Source organism: Nannospalax galili, unplaced genomic scaffold, assembly GCF_000622305.1.
Source record: "Nannospalax galili isolate Female #2095 unplaced genomic scaffold, S.galili_v1.0 scaffold875, whole genome shotgun sequence".
Taxonomy (NCBI): domain Eukaryota; kingdom Metazoa; phylum Chordata; class Mammalia; order Rodentia; family Spalacidae; genus Nannospalax; species Nannospalax galili.
The window spans coordinates 4,217,892-4,239,980 of record NW_008337059.1 but is presented as its reverse complement, the minus strand read 5'-3'; the positions used below and the strand labels follow the sequence as shown (position 1 = coordinate 4,239,980).

At 45.0% G+C, this 22,089-nt stretch overlaps 1 protein-coding gene across 2 annotated transcripts in view; it reads right to left on the bottom strand.

Moving 5' to 3' along the window:
- Positions 1-3,929: 3,929 nt before the first annotated feature.
- Aldh18a1 (aldehyde dehydrogenase 18 family member A1) overlaps positions 3,930-22,089 on the bottom strand; it is a 41,454-nt gene continuing 23,294 nt past the window's right edge. For both annotated transcript variants that reach the window (XM_029563060.1, XM_008832001.3), the window contains exons 8-18: positions 21,327-21,451; positions 20,119-20,263; positions 19,439-19,512; positions 18,309-18,402; positions 14,892-15,112; positions 12,535-12,672; positions 9,890-10,085; positions 9,689-9,810; positions 8,905-9,091; positions 7,310-7,405; positions 3,930-5,173 (exon numbers count right to left, since the gene is read on the bottom strand). In XM_029563060.1, coding sequence (XP_029418920.1) covers positions 4,992-5,173; positions 7,310-7,405; positions 8,905-9,091; positions 9,689-9,810; positions 9,890-10,085; positions 12,535-12,672; positions 14,892-15,112; positions 18,309-18,402; positions 19,439-19,512; positions 20,119-20,263; positions 21,327-21,451 — 1,580 coding nt within the window. In that variant the 3' untranslated portion in view covers positions 3,930-4,991. The remainder of the gene's footprint in view (positions 5,174-7,309; positions 7,406-8,904; positions 9,092-9,688; positions 9,811-9,889; positions 10,086-12,534; positions 12,673-14,891; positions 15,113-18,308; positions 18,403-19,438; positions 19,513-20,118; positions 20,264-21,326; positions 21,452-22,089) is intronic.

Below are 22,089 nucleotides of genomic sequence, written 5' to 3'. Positions count from 1 at the left end.
CTCCTTCCTGCTGCCTGGAACACCATTCTTAATGGTTGGAATATAACTAGCAAGGGGTTTCTGTCACCCTTGGAGGGGAAAAGCAGAAAGGAAAAGCAGGCCAGGTGCCGGAGTCATCATGGAGCCCTCACACCCATCAACTGTCTGCCTCCATACTTCTTTTTATGTGGAAGAAAATGAATGACTCTTGGGTTTCAATCCAAATGCTTGGGATTTCTATGGTCTGTAGTTCAGCTTAATGTCTACATTTACTGCAGTGATGAATTCAGGCTGGTCTAATTAAGAGTAGAACATAAGTTTGTTTGATGGTGGTGGGAGAAAATGTTTATTATTATTTTGTGTATGTATTTTGCCTGAATATATGTAAGTGCACCATGTGCATGCAATGCCCACAGAGGCCAAAAGAGGGTGTTGGATGCCCTGAAACTGGAGTTAAGGATGGCTCTTAGCCATCATATGGGTGCTGGGAACTGAACCCTGGTCCTGTGCAAGAGCAGCCCGTGCTCTTAACTGCTGAGTCTTCTCTCTGTTTTTTCACCCCATCCACCACATACGCCATAGTGCAGACTGCCTGATGCTGCCGGACAAAGAGAGTTGTGGTTCTGAGTATGAATCCTGGACCAATGGCACTGGCAGCCAAAGTACTTAGTAACTTACCAGATATGAGCATGCTCAGCCTGGATGACAGATCTACTGAACCACTGATCTGTTTTAATAAGCCTTGCTGACTATTTTGAAGATTCTAAGGTTTGATGACCACTGATGTACAGAGATCTTCAGAGGAACAGGATCAAAGTCCTGATCAAACCATGTGTAAACTAAACCTCTGGACTTCCTTGGATATGTAAACAAAGGCATCTTTTTCTTTTTTTTTAATTTTTAATTTAAATTTGTATGTATGAATGTTTTGCTTGCATGTATGTAAATGCACTCATGCATGCAATGCCTGTGGTGGCCAGAAGAGGGTGTCAGATCCCCTGAAACTGAAGTTACTGATGGTTGTTAGCTGCCCTGTGGGTGCTGGGAACTGAACCTGGGGAAACTAAAACCAGGTCCTGTGCAAGAGCAGCCAGTGCTCTTAACTGCTGAGCCATCTCTCCAGTCCATATTTTTCTTAATACTGCTTTGAATTGCAATTTCTGACTTGTATATGAAAATATTCCCTGTTGGGCGTACATGCCTTTAATCCCAGCATTGGGAAGGCAGAAGCAGGTGATTCTCTGTGAGTTCCAGGCCAGCTTGGTCTATATAGCAAGTTCCAGGCCAGCTGGGGCTACAGGCGGAACCTATCTCAAAAAAACAAAAAAACAAAAAAACAAAAAAACAAAACAAAAGAAAAAAAACCAAAACAAAACCAACCAAACAAAAAAAAAAACCATTCCTTGATGCTCAAGAAGGACACTATCACAATAGAGCACAAAATATTACCCACAAATATTGTGATTGATGTAAATGAACAACAATTTGAAGTTAAAAAAGGAGATTTGGGGGCTGGAGAGACGGCTCAGTGGTTAACAGCACTGGTTGCTCTTTCAGAGGATCTGGGTTCAATTCCTAGCACCCACATGGTGGTTAACAACCATCCATAACTCCAGCTCCAGGGGAATTGACGTTGTCTTCTGACCTCCTCAAAACCACTTTAAACAAAAAGGGAAAATACTAAGTTGAGTCTAGGAGTGGATTTCAGGCACAGTGGGAGTAACTGGGCTAATTACACATCACCTGGCTTCCTAGCTTCTATTGGATCTTTTACTCAGGCTCTCCTTATGTTGTGGGAAACATGGACCCTACCAGCTTTAAATTTCCTTGGAATAGACTTTATGGCCCCAGGAGGATAGAGCTTGCTTTTCCTAATAACTGCATAAAAATTCCATCAACATGCTACTTGGTCAAATTTAAACCATATGTCCAAATGAGTACTCTGATTAATTAGGCTGGGTCCCCTGAGCACCACTAATTGTCGACTAGGGGAAACAATATCCTATCTTGAATCATACTAACAGGTTTGTTGCAAGACCAGGGAGTGATGGGTCCATAAAATAAGGGATGCAGGATCAATAACCCCTGTCCCAGTTCATCCTTGCTGCCCATTTTATAAACTCTTTCTTAATGTTATGTCCTACATAGTTTCTGGATGCAATAACAGAAAATCTACAATCGAGTAAAACTGCCTTTAGAGTAGGAACTTTAACTTACCCACACCAGAGGGAATTTTTTATCCTTAGTGGGAACTGAAGGTTCAGGACTGGTTGGTTCAGTGGCATGTGCCATCAGGAGTTGGTAGTAGGGCAGGAACACAGGAGTGATTTCAGAGTAAGAGGCCCCTTCCTGTATGATTAAACCAGTAAGCACTGGGCTACACAGGTAGGGGGCATTTTTAAGACAATGGCTGCCTCCTGGTCCTCTTAGGTGTTTCTTCACTTTGGATTGAGAAGGGGAGGATGCTGGAGGTTCAGTCTTGGTAGATATTGACAGGGCTAATAAGCTTTCTGAACAGAAGAAATGGCTTTGTAGGTTAAACTTTACCTGCCTTTTCCATGCTGTAAACATGGAGGCTACCGGGCTGAAGAGATGACTTAGCAATTAAGAGCACTGGCTGCTCTTGCAGAGGACCCAAGTTAAGTGCCCAGTACCCACATGGTGGCTAACAACTGTCAGTAACCCCAGTTTCAGGGAATCTGATGCCCTCTTCCGTCCTTCGTGGGCATTGCTTACATGAGGTACACTTAAATGTATGTGGGCAAAACACTCATACATAAAAATAAATAAATCTAGTTGGGTGTGGTGGCACATACCTTTAATGCCCAGCACTAGGCAGGTAGAGGCTAGCCTCTACAACTATCTCTATATAGTCAGTTCCTAGCCAGCTAGGACTACAGGGAGACCCTGTTTTTTTTTTTTTTTTTTTTTTAAAAAAAAAAAAAAACCCAAACCAAACTAAGCCAAACCAGAGGCTCCAGGAAAGATACCATCAGTCTAGGACATGGTACCTTCTTATAACCCACAACCTTCTGCCTTAAATGTGAAGTTACTGCTTTCCAGTTTTGCTGGTTTCATCCCTATCTCTGGACCTTGCTTACACCAACCGGCTACCTACATATCCCGCCCACTGGTTACTCCCAGGACTCTTCCTCAGAACCCACACCCCGGTGTGCTTTCTCGGTGGACTCCTCCAGGGCTCAGCTCTCATGGGTTGCTATTCAGACTCCTGGGGCATCCGTTGTCTGGGTGGGAGCTAGTTGTATTTGTGTTGTCATTTCCACTGGACCTTGCTTATTGCCTTTTCAGGCAAGCTATGCCAGAACTATCCCTTCATGGGGCAGGGTAGGCTGGGTGACTTGCCAGACCTTGTAAGGGTCTGGATGAGAGACAGAGCCTGGAGCCAGCCTGGGACATGTTCCATACGACACTGCAATTCTTATGCCCATAAAACATCCTCAAATCATGCCAGCAAGCACTTATGTTTTTAGGAGGTCCCCAAGAGATAAGAAGTCTTTTAACTATAGACTGCAGGGAACCACAAGGACAGGCACTAAAGGGAAGGAAGTGAGGGATTAGAGCCTACTAGTGGCATAGGACAGGTCAGGAGAGTGAGCACAGTTGTATCCACAGTGAATTAAGAATGAAGGCTGGGGCTGTGGTGGAGTGGCTGCTGTGGGGACATGACAGGCAAAATGCTCATGCCAAGCACAGCCTCACACATCCAACACACTGTCGGCCTCCTTCATGCCCACTGTCCTGTTTTCCTTTCCTCTCTTGAGGCCAGAGTCCCTCCAGGGGAGACTTTCATGCACTGCTTCTACTGACAGTGTCTTCTCAGCCAAATTCCAGAGAACACAGCATGCTGAAGAGCAGGGCAGGAAGGTCACCAGGGAGGGAGAGGGAAGATGAGGGTAAGGACAAATAAGGGAGAAAATTGTAACCATGTGCACAGGCTTTTCATAAGAACTTTATTTCTCAAAAAAGAGAGAAAGAATCCAAAGTATTAAAATAATCCTCTAATCTTTGTTCTGGAGGTCAAGGACAGGATGACAAATGATTCATATAAAAAGTTCAGGCATTAGCTGGGCACGGTGGCGCACGCCTTTAATCCCAGCACTTGGGAGGCAGGCGGATCTCTGCGAGTTCAAGGCCAGCCTGGTCTACATAGTGAGTTCCCGGACAGCTGGGGCTACAGGGAGACCGTCTCAAAAAGACAGAAAAAAAAAAAAAAAGTTCACGCATAATTGTAGATAGTCCCCTCAGTTGGAATGCCCTCAAACTTGTACCTCCTATCTGAGGCTCAGATTCCAACTACATCAAAGGTACTGTGTGTCCCCTGACCTGGGATAGGCTGCAGGTTGTCTGGGAGGCACTATAATTTCACAAAGGCCAATCATCCCAGTGGACATAGGTAAATTCATTTTGGGCACTTTTTCTGAAGAGAATGCTAAGTAAGAGCTGTCCCCAACCCAAATCTCTCCCTTTGAAGATGTGTAGAAGAAATAAGATAAATGTGGAGACTCACTAGGTAAGGCAGGAGAGTTCCAATCAATGCCAAGGGACTCTTACCTCACTGAGCCCATCTGATCAGTCAGGAATTTCCCCTGCCTCGATATGGGAAACAGTCCTTTAGTTTCTACCATTGGTGAGACTGGGCTTGGGCAAAGTAAAGCAAAGCCTCCACCTGCAGCAATTATTTTAAGATTGGAATGCAGGGTTAGGGAGACAGCCCAAATGGTAGAGCCCTTGCCGCGCATGAATGAGGTCTAGGTTTGGCCCCAGTAACAGACAGACAAGACAGATAGACAGACAGACAGACAGACACAGACAGACACACAGGATTGGAATATGAACGTTAGCAAGACTGAAATTACTGAATTAAGCCAGAAGTACCTAGGTGCACTTTCCAAAACACAGACCCTTCCAAGAGGTGGGGGACCAGCTCAGGTTTCTCCTTGGAGATCCCTGACTAGCTTAATTGTGGGAACAGTCCTGACTTGTGGGAGCTCTCAGCTGAAATTTCTCTGGGGGACAGGGAGGTTCTCATGAAGGTATTTTAAACTGCCATGCTCTGAGAAGTCTGAGACTACGTGGTCTTGTCCTCGAAGTAGCCACTTCGTTGTTAGCAGCCCCTCAAGTCCTACTGGTCCCCGGGCGTGGATTCGTGATGTACTGATTCCTACTTCAGCTCCTGTAAAGAAAGCACGGAGAGGGTATGGCTCTTCCCAGGCTCTGTTGCCTGTCTATCCACCAGGCCCACACATGGTACTCTTCTCTCCCTGCGAACTTTTGAGCCATTCTCCCTAGGCCAGCAGGAGTCCCTTGTCCCCATGAATAAGTTCCCTAGTCACTCCAGATCATGGTCTCACTATGTAGGCCAGGTTAGCCTTGAATTCTTGATCCTCCTGCCTTGGCCCCCTGAGCGCTAGCACTCTAAGTGGATGCCACCATGCCAAAATAGTTTTTAGATTCTACAAAGCATAGTTTTTAGTACTTCCCCAGAAGTTATGCACATAGGCATCTGTGAGTTACAGAATACATGACAAGTTACTGTTCATTTCTTTTCTCTCAGGCGCATAGACTCAGCAGATGCCAGGGATTTTCCTGGGTCTGGCCCAATGTTTTCCATTGCACTCAGGGGAGGTCAAATTTCCTCATTCATCACAACTTCCCTGAGCATGTACTATGTGCTCCAGGTCTGGGGATGAGGTGGTGAGGAATGAGGTCCTGGTATCTTGGAGCTGAACACTGGGCAAGGTAGCCAAAGGACAGGCCAATTAACAATCTCCTACAATGTTTGAGTTTAATGGCATGCTATGACAGAGATAGAGGGCACAGCTTCACTTCAGAGTGAATAGCTTCCCCAAGAAGATACCTTTTGGCTGAAGCCTAAACCCTGTGAAGGAGCTGGTGAGGTGGAGGTGACAGGCAGGCAAAGAGAGAGATCAAGGAATGTGCCTGGGTGGTGGCTGACAAAGTGGATGACCAGGACTGAGTCTGGCTTGAGGATACAGAGACCCCAAGACTCTGGGCAGTCACCTGTCATCATTCCTCATGCTATGGCCTTTCCATGTGGAAAATGAGGAAAGGAATGGATCCCCCTTACAGGACTCAGTAAGCTGATGCAAGTGATTTTTCTGGCAGTGCCAGACAAGGTAAACACTCAGCAAGTACTATCACTGTCATGAAGAGGTTCATGGGGATTATACTCAGCCATCAGGTGCTAAAAGGATAGCAGAGTGCTCTTGTACTTTTCTCCCATCCTTGATTTTCACTCAACACTGGCTCAGCTATTTCTTTTTCAGGAACATGGAGTACAAAGATCAATGTGAGGAATTCACATCCCCACCATGACAGAAACAGGAACTAAAGTAGTCTGTTGACTAAGATTAACTGAGGAAAATCCCTTATGACCTTTAATAATGAGTGAGGATGATCTTTTCAGGCAGATCATCTATTCAAAAAGTTTGGAGGAGAGGGGGCTAGTACGTATCTTAGTAGTAGAGCGCTTGCCTAGCATGCCAAAGGTACAGGACCAAAAAGAAAAAGCTCACTCACCCCCCACCCCCAAATTCAAGGGGATTAAAATTCTAAATGTTCAAAATGTGTCACAACTGTCTCACTAGATGCTTGTGTAAGGGTCCCCTGGAAAAGTAGACTGTTTAAACAACTCAATACTACAGATAGCTGGAGGTTTTATAGGTGGAAGGACCAGAAAAGGGTCTGTTTCCAAAGATGACATGTTTTAGTTTGTGCTGGTACTAGGGGTGAACTCAAGGAGCTATGCATGCTCCAGACCAAGCCCCAGGCCCTGCTGACTCCTGATGCTAGTAACTAGGCTCAGTGTGGGTACCAGCACCTTCTCCTGTCCTATGTTGTGGCTCCTCTCTCTGTGGCAACCTAGCTGTGTCAATCTGAAGCAATAAGTCTGCAGTGGCATACACTATGGGGACCATGAAACCTGTGAATCAAGATAAACTGTGTTTTCCTCTGCTGCAGTGGAGGTAGCCAGGCTTTGAACTTGAGAGCATTAGGTCCCAACACTGGCTGTGTGACTGGGCAAATTACTTAACTTCTTTGACCCATTTTCTTGGTCTGTGGGAAAGGAACAGGAGCAGCTACCTTCTTCACAGGTGAAGTTTCTACCAATGCAGGAGGGCAACTGGTAGTATCCTCTCACTTCTCTCTACCTTGCCACTTCTCAGCTCTGTATCTGGATCACATATATAACTGTGGAGGGGAGAGGTCTCCACCTCATTTCAGTCCTTGGACCCCAGGATGAGAGAGTCACAAAGGGACTCCTTTGCCCCTGGCCAGTCTTTCTTACCCAATCCAAAGCGGTAGCCATCAGAGAAGCGAGTGCTGGCATTCCAGAACACACAGGCACTGTCTACATGCTGGAGGAAGAACTCTGCTGTTCTCTCTGCAGGGCAAAGAGAGATAAGCCAAATTAGGGTGACCCACAGAGAACATTCCTGCTTCTGGTCACTCGCTGTTGACAGATCTGGGCAGGGTCAAGGCCCCCAGGGAGCCTGCCTACATGTTCTCCTGGCAAGTTAAACACGCAGGCTTAGGAAGACAGCAAGCCATCACCCACAGTCAGTGCTGAGCAGACACCAAGGGTGGAATCATATCTCCAGGCAGCAGTGTCTCCATGCCATCATGGCCCGTCCAGGTCTGACCTTCACATCCATACCCACTAGCTATGTGGCCTTGGGCAGATGTGCCTGGGTGAGAAGGGAAGGACGTTACTATGGTGTGGGTGCTGTCATCCCAGTCCCTCATGGGAAGTCCTACGTTAATGACAACCATTGGTGGCTCTGGCAAACTGGGGTCATATGGCCCTACCACACCCTTCCTTCACCTTCAGGCCCTAGGGCCAGATATCTCTAAGTGTTCTTTGGTATGTTATTTAGGTTTTAAAGGAAGGAATGTGCAGTTGGTCCTGCCCTTAACCTCAGAGCTTTGGTTTCCTCAGTTATAAAATGTTTGCTGGAGTTTTTGTTTTTTATATTTATTATTTTTATTTTATGTGTATGCATGTATTGCCTGCATGTAGGTAAGTGCACCCATGTCGTGCAATGCCTGAGGAAGACAGAAGAGGTCATCGGATCCCCTGGAACTAGAGTTACAGACAGTTGTTAGCTGCCATATGGGTGCTAGGATTTGAATCCGGGTCTTCTGCAAGAATAACCGCTGTTCTTAACCACTGAGCCATCTCTCCAGTCTTTGTTTTGTTTTTTAAAAAATATTTTATATATTATTTTTATTTTATGTGTATTGCCTGCATGTATGTGAGTACACTGTGCCATGCAATGCTGTGGAGGTCAGAAGAGAGCATCGGATTCCCCTGGAACTGGAGTTAAGGACGGTTCATAGCCGCCATGCTAGGAATCAAACCCAGTGCTCTTAACCACTGAGTCATCTCCCGATGTTCTGTTTTGTTGTTGTTGTTGTTTTTGACAGGGTCTCCCCTGTGACTATGTGGACCAGGTTGGCCTTGATCTCACAAGAGATCTGCCTGCCTGCCTGCCTCCCTCCCGAGTGCTAGGCTTAAAGGTGTGCACCTGGCTTTGCTGTTCTGTTTTCTGACACAGGGTCTACTTATGTAGCCAAGGTAATCCTTTTGCCTTAGCCTCCTGAGTACCTGGCTAACATGATGACTTTGAGCTACCTAATAGGGTAGCTTTGTGAATGAGGCAGGGTAAGCTACCTTTAAAGTGGTTTTAAAGATCTCTGTCCTGCCGATGGGGCCACTGTGACAGACAACAGGTAGGAGATAGGAGAGGACTCAGCAAGTCACCAGCCACCACCAACGCTAGGCCTGTCACTGGTCTGTCTGGAGTGTGCTTTCATGCAGGTGCAGCTGCAGATCTGAGCAAACAAAGCTGGCATTGCTCCCCTGAAGCACCGCAAACTGACCATTCTCTGTGACAATGACGTCTGTGTGGGAGCTGCCGTACTTATGGATGTGCTCAATGGCTTCCTGGACACTGTCCACCACTTCAATGCATACTTCCAGGTCTCCATACTCTGTTCGGAGTGACTTCACTTCTGAGGGGCTGAAGGTCAGATAGGAGGCAAACTTGGGACCTGCGTGAATTTTTACCTGGCATAGAGGAAATCCAACATAAAACCAAGAGGAGTAAGTCAGCAATAGCAACCAACAGTGGGGACTATATGAGGAGCCTGCATGGTATTAGGCCTGTGTGACACAGCAAGGGCCTGGAAAGCTGAGCCAGGCTGCTCATGGGCCTGGAGGGTGAGCTGGTACTACCTATGAATTTACGACAGAGTATAAATTTGTATTTGAAACGTTTTGGTTTATTTAAACCTTAATAACATATTATAAACATAATCCAAAGGAAACACTATGCAGATTGCACACCTTTAATATCACTGCAACAGAAACTTGGCCACCCAAATAAAACATTGCCATAAAGATTCAGCATGTGCCAAGTAGTCTGTGTTACCTTTGAACCAGTGCAGCAGGGAATATGCTGCACTCTGCAACATATGCATCTGTCTGTGCATCACAACATCCCCACTAGACTGCCAGAGGACAGGGGTCACAGCTCACCTCTGTACTTAGCATAGCACTTCATACACAGAGCAGATGTAAAAATATTTTCCAAAGTTTCCTGGAAGCTGCCCCTGCCTAACCGTGCAGACAGAAGGATGTATCCTGCCTGTGGGTTGGTCTTACCTGTTCCACTCTCAGCATATCAATGATCTGGTCAAACAATGGTGTTCTCAGCAGATCCCGGTGGATTAGCAAAGTCTCCAATGCATTACAGGCAGCTGGATATTCACACTTAGAGTCTCTGACTGAACAAGAGCAAAGAATGACTTCCTATGCACATGATTCACCTCACCCCCGCTACCCAAGAGATCCTGGGCAGCTCACCGAGTCTGGTGACCTTGTCCACACTGGCCTCTGAATCCACATACATGTGGCAGATCCCTTCGCTATGTCCCATCACTGGGATCCCCTTGGCAGCTTTCTGGATGTCTCTGACCAGCTGGGAAGAGCCTCGAGGAATGATTAGATCTATTATTTTGTCAAGGCGGCAGAGATCTTCAACTTCTTCTCTTGTATTGACCTGAAGAGGGAGAGAATAGAAGACAAAAATGCATCTTCTGGCCACACAAAAGACAGAAACAGCAGCCTCTCCTTTAGAGACCAATGTCTGCACACCCTGAGGCCTAATGTAAGCAACAAGACTAAATTCCTGACTGTGGAAAATGGAATGCCATGGGGCAAACACTCATAAAACTATTTAGAGAGAAGAAGCCACATCTCACGTCCACATTACAGACACAGATTCTGCCTGGACAGAGCTCAGTCAGGGAAGGCAGGATGATGGTACTGCTAGCCCAAACAGGATGAGCTTGTAAATGCCACAGGCAGCACCAAGTGTTGTGGGTAGAAGATAAAAAGGTAAAGATGACATCAGGTGTGGTGGCATGCACCCTTAATCCCAGCCCTTGGGAAGCAGAAGCAGATGGATCTCCAAGAGATTGAGGCCACCCTGGTTCACAGGTAGGCTGTGACCACGGAGACCCTGTCAAAAAACAATCAACAAAAAGACAAAAAAAAAAAAAAAAAAAAAAAAAAAAAAAAAAAAAAAAAAAAAAAGGTAAAAATGACGCCAGGCCACAGGGTCACTGAAAGAAGCAGCCACTCTGTCAGTTCTCTAATCACAGCCTTGAGGAAATGCTGGGGTGCTGCTAGGGAGTCCCTTGTCCCCAGGACTTTTGCTGATAGCCTTTACCCTGGGTTGCACACTAGACGGACTATAAAGTGCTTGTATTTGGATACAGAGATTCCAGGCATTTTTTTTTTTCTTTTCTTTTCTTTTCTTTTCTTTTCTTTTCTTTTCTTTTCTTTTCTTTTCTGGATTTGTAATTGTCTTTCTCCCTTCTGGTCAGGTTACTTTTGCAACAGAGATATAAATGTATGTGTACCAGAGTGTTCATAGCTACTTTATTCCACAGAACCCAAACTCTGGAATAATTCAAATATTTGTCAACAAAGAAGGGATTAACTATAGCTATGTGGCTATAAATGGACTACTACATGGTGATGAAAAAGGGGAAACCACATGTGAATGAAGGTCACCCAGATAACAATAAACAAAAGATGTATAACAGAAGTCCTTTGTTTTTGTTTTGTTTTGTTTTTTTGAAACAGGGTCTTAATATGTAGCCCTGGCTGGCCTAAAACTTGCTATGTAAATCAGGCCGGCCTTGAACTCACAGAAGTCCTTTTGCCTCTGCCTCCAGAGTACTAGGACTAAAGGCATGAGTCACCATGCCCGGCAGGAAAGTCTATTTTGGAAAGTGCCACTGAAGTTCAAGTACAGGCAAAAGTAACTGAATGTGACAAGAATCAAAAGAGCAGTTATCTGACAGGCTGGGATCCAGTAACTAGGCAGGGCAGGAGTCTTGTGGGGTGCTAGGAATGTGTTACAGCTCCACATGGCCGGTAGTCACATGTGTCCATGTGGACAATAGCACAGTGCTGTTCTCAGGGGACCTGCATATGCCAACTATGCTGGCAGGAAGGAAGGGAGCGAAAGAACCCATCCAGCAAGGATGTGCTAGAGCCAGGACCTGAGCCCCTAACCCGTGCTCTCCCATCCAGTATCCTGCATATGAGACTTGGATTCTCACTGAGCAAGCAATGAGGCAGCATCTCCCAGCAGCCAAGACAATGCTGAAATGTTGGAGGGAGGGGCTTCCCTAGAAAAAGAAGGATCCAGAAGTGGCTTAAGTCAGATCTAAACTCTATTACATACTGGTGAATTCTTATACCTCCAAGCTTACTTTTTCCCCATCTAGAAAAAAGGCCTAATAATGCATGACATTCCCTCTTCATTAGTGAAGTGATGGATGAAAGCATCTCAATGACTTGCCCTGGCTCCCATCAAGCATCTGACAGCCCCAGACAGGTTAGTGAGCATAGTAACAGTGACAGCAGCATGGTCTCATTCTTCCATGCCACGTGATGGTTTATGACAAACCTTAAAGTGTATCTCATCGAATTATCCTAAATCACTCCACCAATGGTAAGAGCCCAGGCCTCATAATGAGTCTGTCACTCCCAATGACATACAGAATGAAGGTCTGAGATGGCTCAGTGGGTAAGGCAGCTGGTGGTCAGGCCTGGGGCTCATGATCCCTGAGCTCAGATAAAGACAGAAGGAAAGAACCGACTACACAGAGTTGTCCTCAGACCTCAGACCTCCACGCACACACCTACACACACAGTCATATCATATACATACTATAATAATAAAATTTTTAAAAAAGAATAAGGTTTAGTTGACATTTGTGTGACTCAGCAGTGCCTGGGCACCTACCTATGTACGGTGGTGGCCCTCCCAAGTCAATGGAAGCCACCTGACTCTGAATAGCCCAATGTTGGCAGGTGCACAGACCCTGCTGCCACTCCAGTCAAGCCTGCCTGTAGACGTGTCTGGGCTTCAAACTCCCACAGACCTCAACTGGCCCCACCTGGGCTGGACCTGGCTCATTCCTGGGACCTACCAGCTGGATGGCATCCTTGACTCCATGGATGGACAGGGCCTCCTGGGTTAGCAGATGAAGAATGCGGTTGCTGTGTGCAGCCTCCTTCCCTCCTTTGAGCAACAAACCATTACCACTTGCAATAGCCAAGGCTGCCACCTGCAGATCAAAGGGTAGAGCAATGGATCAAGGGAAAAGACAGTTAAGAGTGACAGTGACATTCACATTGCTGGGTACTTTACTATTATACTGTCTCACCTTCACCAGTGTCTGAGTAAATAAAGAATCTGTTTTATCCCACTTTACACTGAAGCCCAGAGAGGGTGGTGACTTCCCAAGGTCACATAGCCTATAAATGCAGAGTCAGGAGTCACACTGAGGTGTCTGACTCTTAGGAACTAAACTATATTGCTTCCTTAGAACCAGCATCAACACAACCTGAGCTCAGGGTCACACAGCCCACCCCGCTCTGGCCACAGTGCAGAGCAGGTTTAGCTGCCTCCATAGAAAAATACTTGCTCTATTGACTCAGAGGAGTTGGGTGTACCTCTGGCCACAACCCTGCTGAGGTTCTAGAATTGTTCCATAGGATCTATAGGCCTGGTGCTAAGAACTAGAGGACACGAGCTCCTGCAAGCCTGGGTGGCAACAGCAGCCCATGGGAGAGAGAGCCCACGCTGTTGGGGGCAGGTTAATGCAGTCAAAGACACCAACCCAGGCATCCTAAGCCTGAAGCCTCATTTTCTGACTGCTTTTCAGATAAATGAAAACCTCTCTGGTTTGGCAAGGTAGGGAAATGGCTACTAAAACCCCTTGCTGACCATTTTAATTTCCACATTAGGGGTTTATCCTTTTTCATTTGCTCCTTTCTCCAGATTATGCAAACTTTGTTTAGATAAATGCAGAGATGCCACACTCCTATTAGATTTAGATTCCTATTTAGACTTGCATGTTGCTCTAGCCACAGAAGAAAGCCTATTCTTTGTGAGGAATTAGGTAGCTGAAAGCAGCAGGTAGGAGAGAGCCCACACAGACTTGGGCCCATTTCTGCTAGCATAGGTGAAGTTTTGCAGCCATCACTGGGCTCTTCTGCATAACAGGCATATGGCCAGAGGGAAAATAAGCCAGTGTCTGACAAGGGCTGAGGACAGACAGTAGGAAGGGGATCCCATGATGAAAAACTGGTGTGAGGGCACATTAGAGAGTACCCTTTACAGAGCATCCCAGACTCCATAGTCCCCTAGACCTTATACACAGAAGAATCAGCATTTCTTTTATTTTATTTTTTATGTGTATGAGTGTATTGCCTGCATGTGTGTAAGTGTACTTGTGTCATGTAATGCTTGCGGAGATCAGAAGAGGGCGTAGGATTCCTCTGGAACTGGAGTTACAGATAGTTGTTAGCTGCCATGTGGGTGTTGGGATTCAAACCTGGGTCCTCTGCAAGAGCAGCCAGTGCTCTTAACCACTGAGCCATCTCTCTAGCCCTAGCATTTTATTTTAAAACAGAATTTCCCTTTGAGATGTTGGGACCAGTACAAAGAAAATGTTGGTATTATTCTACTAAGAGTTCAGTATGGATTTCTAGGAGAGTTTGGGGCAGCAAAGTGAGGCTAGTCTCTAGGGCCACCTTGTGTTTCAGCTTGTTGTGCTTTCTCCACATCCTTAGAGAGGGCTGCATTCTAGATTCCACTAACTACTGAAGTGCTTCTAAGAAACATGCTTACAGGAAGTCATCTGTGACACTGATGACTGAGGGTCTTTTTTGCATGGACAGACACCTGTCAGTCAAGTAACTGCAGCTAGCTTGAAAGGGACCTGTGGTCTGAGCATAAAGTGTATGTGAATTAGAAGAGCTGGGGATTTCCTTTCCTACTCTTGCAGTGGGATTGGTCTGGGATCCAGTAATAACAGCTCTATATTTACAAGAGTGACAGGACTACTAACTTTTTTTTTGTTTTTTTTTTTTTTGGTCTTTTTTGAGACAGGGTCTCCCTGTAGCCTTAGCTGGCCTGGATTCACCATGGAGACCAGGCTGGCCTTGAACTCATAGAGATCCGCCTGCCTCTGCCTCTCCAGTGCTGGGATTAAAGGTGTGTGCCACCACGCCTGGCACAGACTACCAACTTTTATAATGCTCAGCTGCATCCCAACTTGGAGATGACTGGAAGGATCCAGTTATACATTACCTTAATAACAGACAGACAATGACATCTACAAAATTATTGAAGAAAATGGAAGATCCTTTTCTTCCTTACACATATATGAATATACATACATAAGCACACATAAATATATTTGGGAGACTTTATCTCTAGTCTTGAAGATCTATGCTTTGTACAACCCATCCCCAGTGACTGGGCCATGGTCACACATACCTGGGGTAGACAGTCAGGGCGAGATTCAAAGATCACCAGTAGAACTCCAATTGGGACAGTCACTTGCTCCAGCTCCAGGTTTTTGGCAATCCGAGTCCGGCGCAGAACACGGCCCACACTGTCCTGCGAGGAGGCTGCGATCTGCCGCAGCCCGATAGCCAGGCTGTTCAGTTTAGATGTGGAGAGGTTCAAGCGCTTCAGCAGAGGGGCTGCAAGTCTCCCTGGAAAGGTGTTGGAACTCCATGATAAAGAGGCAGATGTGGGCAGGCTCTGGTCACCAACTTTACTACAGCAGGGCTAGACATGGAACTTCTAGGACTCAGTGATACAATTACACACTGCTTACACAGCTTTTCCTGGGGTCTGGGAAGCAGGTCTGGCAATGTTGTGTCTCATATCCAGAAATTTATCACTTGCAGGAGCAAGTTAGCATGTAATAAGGGGACAGATTTCATAACTGGAAGGCCTGGATTCTATCTAACAATTCAGATGCTATGATGCAGTTATTATACATTATCTACTCATGTAGAACTACTCATGTACTGACAAGCAAGGCTATATGGGATATGGCTTTTGAAAAAGGCCAATTATGAAACAGCATGGCTTGATGCTATTTATCAAACACTGAGGATGCAATGTGCAACTGATTCATGTCTCCATGGAGTCCAGAACAGCGATGATCTCTCTACTTTATTATCTTCCTATATTATTATATTTTTTTAAATGAGCAAATTATTTCATAATAGGTAGCAATATATCTTCTTTTGGAAAAAAGCTAAATAGAATTATAGTGTTTGTATATAGAATTGTTTTTAACTTTAAATATGCATAATATTGTCTCAATACAGATACAAAATTATGCACACACACACACACACACACACACACACACTCAGGAAAACGTGAGATCAAATGCCCCAAATTATTACTGTGATTAATGCTGAGTTTTGGAAGGGAGGGAGTAAAGTTAATTTAAGGAGAAAAACAAACTGATTCTATCAACCAATTACATATATTAATTAATTTTCTTTGTTTTTACTCATGAGCTAATAAATAAGCTTTTATTTATACGGTACATTTTATGTTACATTTTAGTTTTCTGTGTTACAATACAAGCACATCTCTCATGTTGTAAAATGTTCTTAACCAAGTCTATAGTATTAGACCTTAACAGTTTATAGATTTTCAATATGATAAATGACCTCTTCCTAAGCATCTACAACCTGTTTTTTCTTTTTAAAAATATTTTATTATTTTTATTTTATGTGTATGAGTGTATTGCCTGCATGTAAGTGCACCCATATCATGCAATGCCCACGAAGGTGAGAAGGCATCGGATTCCCCAGAACTGGAGTTACAGATGGTTGTTAGCCACCATGTGGGTGCTGGGAATCGACCCCGAGTCCTCTGCAAGAGCAGTCATTGCTCTTAACCGCTGAGCCATCTCTCCAGGCCTCTACTTTTTCTTCTTGAAGTGTTTTCTTAGGCTCAACTCTGTGAACTGGGAATGCTGACTCAATAGCGTTTACCATGCCCATGCACACCCAGGACTTTTTGTTACTGATTGACTGATTGATTGATACAGGGTTTCTGTGTAGCCCCACTGACCTGGAATTCGCTATGTAGACCATGCTGGCCTCGGTCTCACGGAGATCTGCCTGCCTCTGCCTCCTGAGTGCTGGGATTAAAGGCATCTGTCACCATGCCTAGGGCTTATTTATTCTTTGATATGGAGTCTCCCTATGTAACCCAAAATGGCCTGGAACTGAGTTACATATAGATTACAGGCACATGCCACTATATCTGGCTTAATTTGTGGATGTGTGTGTGTGTGTGTGTGTGTGTGTGTCCACGTAGGGGGTTTGACACACATATGTATAAATGCTTATGTCTACACCCACATGTGCATGTGGGGACCAGAGGTCAAAGCTGGGTGTCTTCCTTAATTGCTTCTCCTCCTTAATTCTGAGACATGGTGTCTCTCAGGGAGCTCACCAATTGTTGCTAGACATGGGTGAGTGGGTGGGGGGAGCAGGAATCCCCAAAGGTCTATCCACCTGCACTGGAATTGCAGGCCACACCTATCTTTTTCTGCGAGTGCTAAGGATCTGAATTCAGGTCCTCATGCTTGCGAGGTAAGTGCTTCACTAGGAGAGCATCTCCCCATTTCCTTTTATTGGATTACAATATTCGAACAGCTTTATGGGTGACATTATGGTAATTCAATATAGGATACAATGAAAATAATCCAATCAAAGCAATAAGCATTCACTCATTAACCCGCTGTGAGTCCTGTGTATTTTTATAGAAACATTATGAGGATTGGCAGGCAGACACTGCCCACAACAAGCTATGTGACCTGGAGCATCAGTTTTGACCTCAGTGACTCTGAATTTGTTTACTTTAACTGAAAAGACCTAGATATTAGCATAGATTTCCATTTCTGAAATCTATATTGTGATTTTCCAATGACACAAGATTCAAAAGACTAGGAGTAAAGCCAGAGGAGGCTCTGAAGCAATGCATCTGGTGTGCTTCCAGGAACAGAAGCTGCGCTGAGGGGCCTTGCAAGGCTTCTTTGGAGGGAACACCATTAACCCAGATGTCTAAGTTAAGACACATTCAAGAGAAAAAAAGGAAGTTCAAACCCCTCAAAACCAGCCCCCATTGTCTGAAAGAGGCAAAGCAGGGAGTGAAGAGAAAGGAGAGCAGGCACCAGGGCCTAGCTGACTGCACCGTGAGCCCGGCCATCCCTCCTGCTTTACCACGAGCACCACATGGACATTTCTGGACAGCACCTGGTGCTAGCTGGAATGGCAGCAGACTGGTTAATAGAAGAGATGCCCCATCTTTCACCACAGGCTGCACAAACAATTTCTATGGCTCCTTTATATGAACACTTATCTGAGCTGAAATCCTGGGCCCATTACTGGCCATATGGCTTTGGGTGAGTGACAGCCTCTCTGAGCTGTAGTTTCCCCCTCAGACACACTATGCTGTGGCGTTTAAAGGTGATGCTGTTGGGAAGTCCTTAGCTCAGACACACTATGCTGTGGCATTTAAAGGTGATGCTGTTGGGAAGTCCTTAGCTCAGTGCCTGCTAATACAGAAGGGGCTTAGCCATCGTTAGCTGTTCTCAGCTGAATGGCTAAAGCAGTGAAGTTCTCAGTTTCCTCTTTTGGTCCTGAAACTGACACAGCAATGAAAGCTCATATGACCTTTGGGAAGAGGAAAAGCCCCTTGGAGAGCTGAATTACATATCTGGAGAAAAAGCCTAACTAGCATTGGCCATCCACCTTCAATAAGCACAATGAGTAAAGTGTAATTTCTTATGGCAGCCTTGCCCTTAGAAAGACAGAAGAATCACCAGTAAGATGTAGGGGAAGACATCAGAGATAAATGAATGAATGACTCTACCCTCTGCCTCCTCCAAGTCTTTTTTGTTGGCTAACAGGATCTCTTCCCGCTGGTCCGTCAGCAGATCGGCCAGATGATGGATAATTTCTGCTCTCTGCAATAAAATGAAATCATGAAAACACCAATGGCCATGCTGATCCGAGAACTCACATTGCTTTTTATCCTGTTCCAAGAGTGCCAGGTCTCATTCCTAGAACCAAAGTCTCCACAGACTGAAGTCTCCTTGTTCCCATCACATATTCCTGATGCTGTCCACCTCCCCTTATGCTTCCCAACTTCCCCTCATTTCTTCTTGCTTTTCCTCCTCCTTTACCATTTCTGATTATTGTTAGTAGCAATCCACATCTCAGTAGTGGGGAGACAACATGATGAAGAGTATAATTTGCCTGACAGAGGCATGCACTTGGAATTAGCATGGCCCACACATCTTTATGTAGCTCCTATCATGACATAGCTTATTTTCTGGTACAGTTTTTTTAATCTAACTTTTCTTTTTGACCAATTATTTGATGAAGTCAGTTAAAAGGGGAAAATCTCAGCCCTCAATGCCTAAAGAGATTCTAATCCTTACCCATGAGATTGGGAATGTGGCCATCAAGAAAGGAGCAAACTGGAGAGGCCAGGCTCTGCCTTTCCTTCTCCCTTCTCAGGCCAATTCCATGGGTGATGCTACACCTATTACACCACTCTAATCCAGCCTTAGCAACATGCCCTAGAGGGGTCAGCCCCCAGATTTCACCTGACCTCCTTACCACATCCAGCCTTATCACATCTCCTACTTATTAATTTGTTGTGTACGAGGAAGAGCATGAACTAGAGTAAGCGCTCAATCCCTCTGATGGGTATGGCGGGTGACTCCGAGTGGGCTGGAAGAGGTACCTTTCCTACATTCACATATGCCAGGCCAGGCAGCCTTCCGCATTTTGTCATTTTCATTTTCTCTTTGCTTAAAACACAGGGAAAAAAGGATTATCTTCAGACAAAGGGGAGCATGAAACAAAGAGGCTTGTAAATCAGATAATTCTATCAACAAGAGGGGGAATAAGAGGGGCCAGCAGACTTGACTGTTGAACCCAAATGTATAGCATGGCTTGCTCTGAAACTGCAGAGCCATCAGTGAACAGTCTTACCTGTTCAGGTTCCAATGTGGCCAACATCCTTCCTCCAGATCGGGCCATCTCTCCCTGCTGCTCCACTGTAGGGCCTGTAAGAGCATGTGTGAGCATAAGACTGTCAGCTTCGTCCACTCTCACTTCCCCAGCATGTGAACAGATTTTACCTAAAGCGGAAGGAATGCCTGGTGTCTTGGTATGCTTGGCTGACATACAGGGATCACTAGAATCAATAGAATGGGCAAAAATCTATGCCAGAGTAACTCAGGCATAAACAGAAACTTGCCTGTATCTGACAAAGACAAGATTCTTTGTGTCTTCTAGAGTTCAACTTCATTTTGGCTCCTGTTTCCTAATGTACTTGCATTTGTGAGTGCAAATAATAAGATGCCACTTGTGAATGCTTGAGAGCATACACTATGTCTTACACACCTCTGCATCTCTAGTGCTTAGTACATCAGTACCTAGCAAAGTTCTCCTGGTTTAGAGAGAATGGGATGACTAGTTAGGCAGGAGAAAGAGAATTTTACAAAAGCAAAGCAAAATCCAATTTTATAAATAGTGTTTAAAATACCAGGCTTTATAACAAGACCACATGAATTTCACAATCTGAATTCTCAAGAGTGAAAGAGGTCAGTCTTCAGTTCCATCTAGGCTCAGGTGCCTCAGGCTCTGGGACTTCAGGAAGAACTACTCACCAGCAGGCTTTACTTCTGAGAAGAAGGTACCAACTTTCTTTCCCTCTACAATGTCTGTGATGACGTGCCCAGACACCTTTGGGTGGGTTCCATTGGCAATGACAACAGATGTGCCACCTTGCAAAGCCCAGAGGGCTGCTTTTACCTAATGAGACAGATTAGATCCAAAGATGAGACTCAGACTTAGTACCACACTTTGAACTTGTAAAAATGATACAAAATACAATTTGATCCTGAGCAAGTTAAGGAAAGACAGGGAATGTGTTTAACAGCTCAGAAAGCACATGCATCCCACACTCCCCAGTTCAGCCCCAGTGTGGACTATCCGAAGGGGAACCAACCTGTCCTGCTTCCAGTGTGTTCTCTCTTGAAACTCTCTGGCACAGGACTCAGAACTTGTGTGTTGTGATTTTTTTTTTTTAATGCCTGAACCTAGTAATAACTGTAAACAGCTAGAGGATTGACCAGAATCTGACCCTAAGAAGATTTAGCTTTTGCGAATGGGCTCTGGCCTTCCTTTCTACTACTGGCATTTTCAGGGTTGGATACAACTTCTTAGAACAATTAATGAGAGGGAAATAAATTTTGAAAAATTTCAAGAAATATTTGAGCTGATAAGAGACTAATGAACTGTAAAAGTCACACAATCCCTGTCCTCTAGGAGCTTACAACACCATGATGGCTAACCTTAATGGTCAACTTGATTGGATTTGCAATCACCATAGAAACACTTCTGAATGTCTACAAGAACATTTGCAAAAAGGTTTAACTGAGGAAGGAAGCAAGGCCCACCCTAAGTGGAGTGGGGACTGAATAGAAAGGAGAAACTGAGCCAAGTACCAGCATGCATCTTTATTTCCTGACTGTGAATGCAACGTGACCAAGTACCTCATGTTTCTGTGCCATGAAGGACTGCACTCTCAAACTGTAAGCTGAAATAAACCCTTCCTCTCTGAACATGCTTTTGTCAAGGATTTCATCATAGTAACAAAAGTAACACAAAGACAAAAAGTACTGTTTATGTTACTAAAACTACATAAAAAAATGATGAAAAACATAGGTACACAACAGTCATGACACTTATATCTAGATATGTGTGCATATGTGTGCAGTATCGGAACCACAAGGCACAGATAACTTTAATAGTAAACAAGGATAATGTTTGGGTCTCCTGCCTGTAGTATTCAGCTAAGCTGTCAGGTTCTTACCTTGGCTTCCATGCCCCCCAATCCCACTCGAGACTTGGTTCCAAATGTCACAGACTGCTGATCTCCAGGATAAAATATATCAATGAGCTTTGCATCATCAGAGCCTGGGGGGCTGTCAAAGAGGCCTGAAAAGTGAACAGGAGTCAGTAAAGGTGCTCTGACAAAGTGTGTGTCTGCAGACAAGCCTCCTGAGGCACTTGCTGCCACACAGAGAATCCACGAATTCTACTGCTTCACCAGGAAGGGGAACGGGGCTTGGCGGAACTGACCTCACTAAGAAAGCTCAAGCACCTTTCATGCTCTTACAACCTGGCTGAAACCAATGTTTCCTGACCTCAAGCAAGGTCATACACATCCTTAGTACAGAATTTATTAGCCCTTCTCAAAGTCCACTGGCACACATCCTCCTGCCTGCCATTACGGCTTATCATACTGTGCCTCAAGGATGTAACCGAAAAAAAAAAAAAAGACAAGTGCAGAAATAGCACTTATGAGTTGCCTTGGAGGTTGGATTGAGTCAGTAGGAGAGCTCACGACTTTCAGCATTCGAGCTGGATTTATGCAGCTCCATAACTGAGCAGGGTAACACAAAATAGTTAAGTGAGATGTTACACATACATGCAAAGTTTAAAAAAAATCCTCACAGTTTCACTTTGAAAGAGCAATGGCCTTGGAAGGGGAAAAAGAGAAGGTAAGAGCAGTATGAAAAAATGGAGTCAAATCAAGACCTAAGGGAGACATACTGGGAGGCACAGGCTGTGGC